We start from the raw sequence: 9,808 nt of genomic DNA on the forward strand, positions 1-9,808 counted from the left end.
CATCTGCCAGCATGCTCAATGAATATGTGCATCTCGGTGCAAACTCATTGGTAACCGCTGCTCGAGTCGAAATTCTTTGACTGTGTGTGTACTCACATAGAGATCAGTGATAAAGCTGTACATAATTTGTTACGGGAATTTTAAAATATATCGGAGCTGCACCAGCCTCCCACTCCATGGTATCCCCATACGACCAAGTCTTCAAACTAAAACAAAATAATACTGCGACATATCTACTGATGATTATCAACCCCGCATTACTTCCTTTCATGCAGAAAAATCACAAAATCAAAATCATGTATTGATCTGTCATTCCAAGGGTCGACAGACATTACATTCTGGTTTTGCAGTTTCTGGAGAACAGTACTAGGAGATCTAGAAAGAGTGCTTTGAGGCACGCCCGCACTCTTCTGCGAGATCCTCTCACTTTTCGGCAGACTTCTTCCGCCTACTCGTTTTGTGGAAGACCGCCTTGATGAGGTCCACGCCTTCCGAGTCACTGCTGTCCGAATCCGAGTCCTCGCTGCTGTTGGAGTATGTCCCTATTCCTGGCAGCACCGCGATGCACCGAACCTTGCCTTCGTCTGATGAGTCCTCTTTGACGGCAGAATGATCATCTCCCTCTCTGGTGAGATGTCCGTTATCTGTCGAGGAGGGATGCGTTGGGGGCACTCCTGATGAACTGACCGCAGCGCTGTCCGTGGGCAAGGGATTCTCAGACTGCGGGGGGTCATCCACGGGCTCCGACCTTGACGACCAGGATGACAAAATAACACAGAATCATTATAAACTAATATCAATGCCAACACCTGGCAACTGGACACAGGCATTGTCGTATACACATAATTACTTGGAATGACCCCTCTTCAATGTCAAGGTTTAAGTAAATACACACATTTCTGCCCATTCCAGAAACACTTCAGCATCTATGTTCGAGAGAAGACAAGTTCATTAAATGTTTACTGTTACAGGTGGTATACACACCTTTTGAAACTTAATAGATGTGTCACTACAGACTAGTCCACTTTCCCTTTATAAAACATCTCTATATCTACAAATATTAAACTGATGAATTCCTGTGTCAGCTGAAGCACCTACTTCTTCCTCTTGACGGCACCAGCCAGCAGGGCCGCCTGGCTGCGCTTGCTGCTGGATCGAGGTCTCCTCTCGGCAGACTGACTGGCTGGCTTTGTAGACTGACTGGGTGCAGATACCGTCCTGCTCATGATGGTTTCGTATTGGGCGGAGTCAAGGATGACAACAATTTGTTCAGGATAATTTGCTAAATGGTACAGTGTAATTAAAGAATTCATGATATACATATTCATGTTTCATCCCCCTTTCTCTTCTTACTATTTTTTTTTTGTCAATGGAGTTACAATTAATTACACATTGATTCAAGAAAAAGAATGATCATAACAAAAATTAATTAAAAGCAAAGATTACTAGCTAATAGAGATCCTTGTTTGATAATGCCATTGACTCATAATTCTTCCACAGATTAGAACATAGAGGCATATTCAATCACATTTCTTGGTCAACAACTTACAGCTAGAATAATAGGACCATTTCAAAAGTCATAATGGCTAAACTGTTATACAACTCTAAAACTATATGATGTAAACAATAAATGTTTTTGTCGTAAAAAAAAATTCAAGAAAGGAAATTCAGCAAAGATTTGTGTACAATAGAGTCACATATTTCGTAACTGCATATTATTTGCATATATACATATATACATCGTATACAGGTACAGTAGCTTTAAATGTATTCAAAACTAACTATATAACCTGTTATTGAACTTTCTTGTTAATCCATGAATTAAGAAAAGGATATCTTGCATTCGTTTATGAGCTGCTTCTCCTCATCAAGTCGTTGGCTTTCAATCTTCATCTGTTTTTCAGCAACGTCGTTCAGGAAATTTGACTCATCCTCGTCAATACCACGAATCATGTTTTCTGCAAAATGTGGCATACATGATAAAAACAAACATATATGCATGCAAACAAGAAATGAATAAACTGCTGATTAACAGGACACTAAAGGGCAAGTGTGTTCAATGAACATTCAATTGTAACCTGTTGATTCTTAGACATACAGGCATTTCCCTCCTTGCTTGGCAAATTAAAATTAAAGTCTTTGAGACAACAACCTACATGTAATATCTATTAGTCAATGTTTGCTATCTCCTCTCCCTGTACAAATGTACTCAGTCATATAAGATCTCTTCCCATGTTCAAGAATTGCCCCATGTTAATCTTATTTATTTATTGTATCTATTTTGTTCAAGGAATTGACACATACAGCAAACTCAGAGAATGACCTTTGATGTTGCAAACATTACATTGTACTTCATGATAATCTGACAAGACTTCTCTGTGACAGTTTGCACAGGGAAATTGTACTGTTCAAAATGTTTTTTCTTCAGTTATAACTTTACAATCACCATTGTACCTCACCATTTTTTTTTTACTACTGTAAACTGTATATCAGTTCCTAGAGCAAACTCAGCAAAACAGTATGATCATGCAACATTTCACTGAATTATATGGATTATCATTTTCTCCAAATTCATTGATAGAGGCAATTAACACAAGATATGCACAAGACTTAGACTGTAAATTTTGCAAAGTTGACTATGTCCACTACTGCAACATGAAGAAGAGAATTAGCAATTCATAGCCTAAGTTCATGGCACTTCATTAAGTGACTTGAAATTACCCTACTCCTGTCTAAAACTATAATTTGTGTCATACACTTGTGTACAGTACATAACCATATAAACCTTTGTGATTTTTTTTTCCATTTATGCCGGTTAAAAGAAACATAGAAAAGAATAATAAACAAAAAATTAAAAAAATGGATACTACTATTATCATCATCCCATCATCTACTTGTATGCAAACATTTCTTCTACATTAATATGTCTTTTTGGTTTTTTTTTTAGTACCGGTACTAGAACTGACAATAGAAACACTGAACCAAATATACACAAAACATCAATTCTGCAGCAAGAAGATATGATATGACACATAATAAACATAAACAAAATTGAATAATACTCGGCATCTCATTACTCTCTCACAATAACTGAATACTTAGAAAATATGGCATATGGAAACAAAAATCAGGGCTTTTGTTTCAGTTTTTGAAAGCTTCTTCTTTTCAACAGCAAGGCAAATCAAACAATGCTGTCTTATAAATGGAGGAATTAATGCAGGTGAAGATGATGCTGATACGAAGAGGATTATTTTTTTTCTTAAATATTGAATTTGTAAAGATAAATTCTCTATGACTTTAGAATTTAATCATGCATGATGCAGTATGGATATCACAATATAATGATTATTTATCATTCTCTGTAACAATTATACTATAGTAAAAGATCTTCGTTGGAAAGATGTTCTTTGTAGTGTATTATGCATATGCCCAGTATTGCTGTTCTATATTATTACGATGTATTGTGTATATCTCTCCTGTGTATTGTTGATGGAAGGCACATTCTCGCAGTTGTATTTGTGGACAATACAGCATTCAATTCAACTCAATTCAATTCAATTCAATTCATTCAACTGCACCATTTTAACTGTTAGATATTTCATATGTTAGATATTTCATATTACCTCAGGAATGTGCAAACTTTACCTATATCATAGGACTTGATATTAGCACTGGACAGTGGCCTGGGGTCACTAAAATTTACGTTGAGCCACCAGACTTTTGGTGGCTTGATGTGGCAGCTTAACTTCAAAAATGAATTTTTATATTTTCTTTAATTTCGGGCCACTACATTTCTTTTTCTTTTTTTCTTTTTTTGGCAGCAAAAGTTATAATTCAAAGATATTTGTGGCCTGAACGGGACATCAGAGAATAATGTTAGTGTCGAGCCCGGCCTAAGTATGGATACTTACTAAATTTGAATTGCTCATCATAGTCAGACTGTTTCTTGTCCTTCTGTTCCTGTAATTTCTCAAACAGAGATCGAGGATCATATTCTTCTTCCGGACATTCTGTTGCGGAGGCAAAAACAAAATAAAAGAGTAATTACTCCCACATTAAAGCAATGATTTACAATGTAGTTCTCGTTGAGACTGGGCTTCACATTTCCAACTTTTTGGTGAGATAATGAGAAACCTCTCAATGAAAGAGTATACAATTCTAAGATAAATTCAAAATTTATATAGAAAACAAACCCCTAATAAAAAAAATATTTGGGTGCGCACAAACTGGATGGAGAGATGTCCATAGTTTGTCTGTTATATGACAATCACTGTTTTTATCATACTAATCATATTATTTTTTTACATATCTATTTGTAATTGTAAATTCATTACCCCTTGTCTGACTATTGTTGTTTTACTGATTCATTCAATTAAATTCATTTACAATGTATCAATTGATTTCATCTGCAATTGTCACATTTCTTCAAGAGGGCCACTTCATTGCTTCTTGTCGAATCATGTTTTGGTCTTTTTACTAATTCAAACCATCGTCAAGATCACCAGAAGAAAACTGAAAATTGGAGTTTGGGTTTGTCATTAATCTTGTTTTCTTCCATGCGATACGACCATGATCTAAAGAATGGGTTTTGTTACCTTCTGGTTGATCTGCTGTTCGCACCTTCTCCCATTCTTCTTGGCGACGTTGTCTCTGCGCCTGAAGCTCACTCTCAGAGACAAATGCTTTCAAGTTGGCACTTGCCATACCCTTGGAGAAAAGATCAGACAAAACAAAAACAAACAAGACAGTGAAAGTGAGCACATATTGCACCCAGTATCATCAGTCAAGGACTTCCGAAGTATGGTAATTTTTGTATTTCATTTATCTTTTTTACACTCGGTTCACAATTTATATTACAAAAAAGGATTCTGTAAACAGTCTATAGTGGTGGTAGTCAAGCTCTCAAAGATCAGACCAAACATCAGTAAGAGGTTGTACTGTAACTACAGTACATGTACAGCAGGGCTGCACACACAAAGCCATTTTTTCTACTGGTCCAACCTTTATGTCAGACCAGTAGGTACCCAATTTTTTTTTTTTTTTTTAACTGGTCCATTCATGAAAATGTCACTGGTCTGACAGTATGAAATACTGGAGAGTATGGTCGTATAGATTGACTATATTTATGGGAAGCATGCGTTACACATATTTCAATCTTCACAATTAAAATTCATTGCAAATAAAGGGCTCGTTTCATCAAGCATTCCAAAGTGAACGCACGCACAGATTAAATCTACTTCTGACCATACAAATGCCTGGTGTGGCTATCTATCTTGTACATTTAACGTTAGGCAGCGATGCACAAGTCGGAGGTGCCGAGGTATTATTTATTCTTATTTGATTTTAAACTTTCATGTTACTAGGCCCTAGGGATTAGTAGAACCCCCTTTGGATACGGTGGCCTTGCCCCTTTAGGGGTCTAATTAATTCAATAATTGTAAATTTATCTTTGTTTGTAAAAGAGAAGGCAAGATTTTAATCTCCCTCTTTTGAGACTTTCCCATTCAAGAAGCTTCATCATATTTGTCAAAGTTAGCTGTTCTGTCATAAAAGTCTAATTTAATTGTTGTAGTTGTTGTAAAAGGTGTATATTATATGCAAATCTTGCTGCTGGTTTTTGGATCTTTTCAGTTAAATTACTGTAGGCTCCTACATGTAAATTTAGAACATTCATAAAATTTAAATTTAAGTTTACATGCTTGTTGATGCTGATTACTGATGTTGATACAAATCATACTGATGTCGTGATGATGTTTAATGAGCTGAGCTGACTATATTGCAGAGCTACCAAGTCTCACGCATTCTGCGTGAGACTCAAGCATTTAGGGTCTGTCTCACGATCTCACGCATGGCACCCATTTTTCTCACGCGTCTGGTGAAGTCTGCAATTTGGGCCAAAAATAAGGAGCATTGCTCAAAGGAATGAAAATGACATATGATGTGTTAGTTGCAATTGAAGGTATATTTCCCTTTTGCCTTTCAAAATTAGTATAAAATAGTCACTTATTAAGTATGCACCAGATCGCATCATTAAGAGCTAATAATCTAAAAAAGCTCCCTACATGTACCATCCATGGGAAGGGGACACCCTCCTCGTTCGCGTGCGCATGCGCGCGAGAGCCGAGACATAAAAATCTCACTCATAAAAGTTTTTTGAACTTGGCATCTATGTATATTGTAATCTAATATGAAGCTGAGATGAATGAATATCATTCGTATATCCTCCTCATTTGAATACAATAGTAAGAATACAGATGTACCCCCCCCCCCCCCACCCCGAACTGAAGTGAAATGATTTTATCTACTCAGTAGCAGCTAAAACTTCGCGATACATACCGCGGCGCTCGCCCACCCACTTATAAGCACTAACACTACAGTCACAGTGCAGTGTGTGTGTCAGTAGGCCCTACTAACGTTAGTAGAGGGTCTAGTTACAATACCAATCCAATACAATGTCAATAGCGTGTCCATCTTACTACACTTACACCGCGCCGATTTCTATGCACGGGACCACACCAAATTTGTGTATGAGTCTATGAACTAAACTGTTAACCCATACTATACCGCGGATCATTCAGTGAACAATGAAATCAAAATCTATAGTCACGCCTTATTCTTACTTTTAATGAGAGACGGAAGGGCCAAGTCACGGTATTCCCATCAGATGGCGCATTCGTTTCCAGCTAAAGTAATGTTTTTGTAGACATCTACACAATTCCTGCACCGGGCCGTGTGTACGTGTAGTAAGTATTTCTAGTCGTGCGATGGAATAGATCGGTAACGCTAGGGTAAGCACTATTTGGGCACCCGTCCCGCTTCATCATGAATATTCATCAGGCAGTAAGATACTGTACTAGTAAATGGCAGAACGCTGGATACGTGCAAAACGTATGGCCGGGAAATGTAAAAATCTCGAAAAATTGCATCAACGGGGAATGTTAAAACGTCTCGCCGGGAGAAGGAAAAATGTTCAGTTTTGCCGAGAAATGTAAAAACGCTGCCGGGAAATGAAAAAAATATGTATTTTAACGGTATTACGGATACATGTAGATGATGAATATTCATGATGAAGCGGGACGGGTGCCCAGATAGTGCTTACCTAACGCTAGAGTGGTAAGCACTATCTGGGCACCCGTCCCGCTTCATCATGAATATTCATCATCTACATGTATTCGTAATACCTTGGAAATACATAATTTTTTCATTTCCCGGCAGCGTTTTTACATTTCTCAGCAAAACTGAACATTTTTTCATCTCCAGGCGAGACGTTTTAACATTCCCCGTTGATGCAATTTTTCGAGATTTTTACATTTCCCGGCCATGTTTTGCACGTATCCAGCGTTCCGCCATTTACTAGTACAGTATCTTACTGCCTTATGAATATTAATGATGAAGCGGGACGGGTGCCCAAATAGTGCTTACCCGAGAGTTATAGCGCGCTATGTAAAAGTAAATGTAAAATATCACAGTTGTTACTTTTTAGTTTATTGGTACTCAAATAATTGATGAAAGACATTTTAGCCATATATAAGTCTAGATCTGTGTTTAAAGTATTTTAAGTTACCCTTATAAAGTTGCAGCTGAATTTTCAGTTTCTAAACAAGTATTGCATGTGAGGCAGAAATTGTAATGAACGAGGATGTAGTGTTTACCGCGAAATGGTGAACTGAGTGAGTAAATTACTAGAATGCTTATGTTCATTTGAAGTTTTCACATAATTCCACTGTATTGTTTTAATGTTCATGAAGTTTCTCTAAGAGATTGATGTGTATATATATTGATTACTAAATCTTGTATTCATATCTTAATTGCAAATGGTAAATATGAACATTATTTTTGTACATACTGTGTATTTACAGAGTAGAAAAATTAAAAACCTAGTAGACGCTAGGTCTATACAAAATATTTAGTATATGGGACTACATAATTTTATGCTCTTCTCTGCATTCATGTCAAGGCGGGCGGTACTGCGCGCTCAATAGGTAGCGAACTACAGGGCTCCGGGCTGCGTGTTTTTTTTAGACGGCACAGATTGGGGAAACTAAAAATCTATCCTAACCCTAACCCTAACCCTAACCCTAACCCTAACCCTATCCCTAAACCTAACCCTAATCCTAATCCTAACCCTAACCCTAACCCTAACCCCAACCCTAACCCTAACCCTAACCATAACCATAACCAAAAACCCTAACCCAACGTTTTTCCCATAGGTTTAACACGCGCCATGCCCCAATCTGTGCCGTCTTAAAAAAAAAACGCCTCCGCCTCCGGGCTGCCAACATTGGAAACTAGTTGAGAGTGAGACTCCCATAGGCCAATGCTGTTATTTAGGAGTCAAAATGAGTGAGATCAATAGAAATGCATGCAAATGAAATAAAGTTTTAGAGTGAGAAAGGACCAAAATGTGTGAGTCTCACTCTCAACTGCTCAATGAGTGAGAGTTGGCAGCCTTGAAACTATCACTTATGATTGTAATATTGTAATTTGTATGTATGGTACGTAGGGGTATGGTTGGGTGTTCATAATACCGGACACCTAACATTTTTCTATCAATAGAAACGTGAAAAATCTCACAATTTGCCTGAAATTTTACTCACGTGTGGAGAAAATACTCCGGATTCACAAGTGCGCACTGAAAATGCGATCTGAGGTACGCGCTCTAAGATGGCGGCTTCGAACGCGTGGGGTGTCATTTTTTCCGCACTCAGTTGCCCTGCTCATTTCAGCCGACCACCCTGACAATACGTAGAAAGGGCACTTAAATGCGTTTTTTCGACAGGCCGCTGTTTTTTTTCTAGCCGTCATTTTTTCCCCAATAATATTTGAATATATTTTGAATCCTTTGATATTACTTTTGAAGGACTGTTTGATGAATTTGACTTGATTTTCATTAGGAAACTTTTCATCGTAATTGAAATAAATTAGATGAGTCGGTTTGTTTTTTTCACGTTCATTTCTCGTTTCTGCATCAACTCGTACGGTCGTAGCTAGCGGGCGACAAAATGTTTATGTCATGTGTATGTGTAACGTGTGTGCACGATCGTACAAGCGGCGGTGACAATTTTGCGTTCAAAATCGTCAAATTTATTACGGAAAGATACTCTACATCTAACAACGAATCAGCAAAGGTAGGCCTAACGTGTTAGTTATATAGTTACACGATAAACCTTATTCGATTTTGCTAAATTTCGGTAATTTAGAGGGAATACTTAGTTGTTTTCGCCACATTTTACTCGGTAGCGTAACCCAGTGAAGAATCGAACACCGTTGCGCGTAGTCCCATGCGTACATTTTCTTTCTGTACGCGCAATGCCATTATAATGCGCGGTCGGTCGTTATGGACCCGGTCGGTGGGTTGAACACCTACCATACCACCTATCGGCAGGGTACCTTCCCGTCGGCACCCTGCGTATCATGGCTGTTTGCGTATAGAACGAAAAGGTACGCGCAGGAGAGTGTCATTAGCTATATTATGTAGACAATAAAAACGAAGAAACGAAAATTAAACTCAAAAACAAACTAACACATCCGCTCAGTAACGACACATGGCTGTGAAATTCACATGTACGGTATTACCTATGGCCTGTGAAATTCACGTGTATTACCTATGCTGTGAAATTCATGTGTATTACCTATGCTATGTAGGGGAGGGGGTGCCAATCGCAAGGTACCCTTTTTAGCTGCGCGAAGAAAACGGAACGCACGCACTAAAATTGTGCTATTTTAAAACGGAGATTCATAATCAACGAGACGGTCACGACATTCAAGACTGCAGTATTTATGGCATATTTTAGATAAGAATTAGGCG

At 38.0% G+C, this 9,808-nt stretch overlaps 1 protein-coding gene across 1 annotated transcript; it reads right to left on the minus strand.

Annotated features, from left to right (window-relative positions):
• Positions 1 to 311: 311 nt before the first annotated feature.
• On the minus strand, positions 312 to 4,714 carry LOC139709705 (PSME3-interacting protein-like). Its single transcript, XM_071621661.1, has 5 exons — positions 4,596 to 4,714; positions 3,912 to 4,010; positions 1,837 to 1,958; positions 1,099 to 1,235; positions 312 to 748 (listed from the first exon to the last, which is right to left on the minus strand). The coding sequence occupies exons 1-5, from the start codon at positions 4,702 to 4,704 to the stop codon at positions 424 to 426; spliced, it is 792 nt and encodes a 263-aa protein (XP_071477762.1). The 5' UTR covers positions 4,705 to 4,714; the 3' UTR covers positions 312 to 423.
• Positions 4,715 to 9,808: the final 5,094 nt, after the last annotated feature.

The sequence above is a fragment of the Diadema antillarum genome, unplaced genomic scaffold (assembly GCF_040938485.1).
Source record: "Diadema antillarum isolate AM-2024a unplaced genomic scaffold, OU_Dant_1.0 seq00001459_RagTag, whole genome shotgun sequence".
Classification (NCBI taxonomy): domain Eukaryota; kingdom Metazoa; phylum Echinodermata; class Echinoidea; order Diadematoida; family Diadematidae; genus Diadema; species Diadema antillarum.

Excerpts from the sequence above, each read along its gene's own strand:
- LOC139709705 (XM_071621661.1), bottom strand. The coding sequence starts at position 4,704 with ATGGCAAGTGCCAACTTGAAAGCATTTGTCTCTGAGAGTGAGCTTCAG. Across the intron at positions 4,011-4,595 it reads AACAGCAGATCAACCAGAAG|AATGTCCGGAAGAAGAATAT; the intron begins GTAACAAAACCC and ends CCTCCGCAACAG. Across the intron at positions 1,959-3,911 it reads TGATGAGCAATTCAAATTTA|AAAACATGATTCGTGGTATT; the intron begins GTAAGTATCCAT and ends CACATTTTGCAG.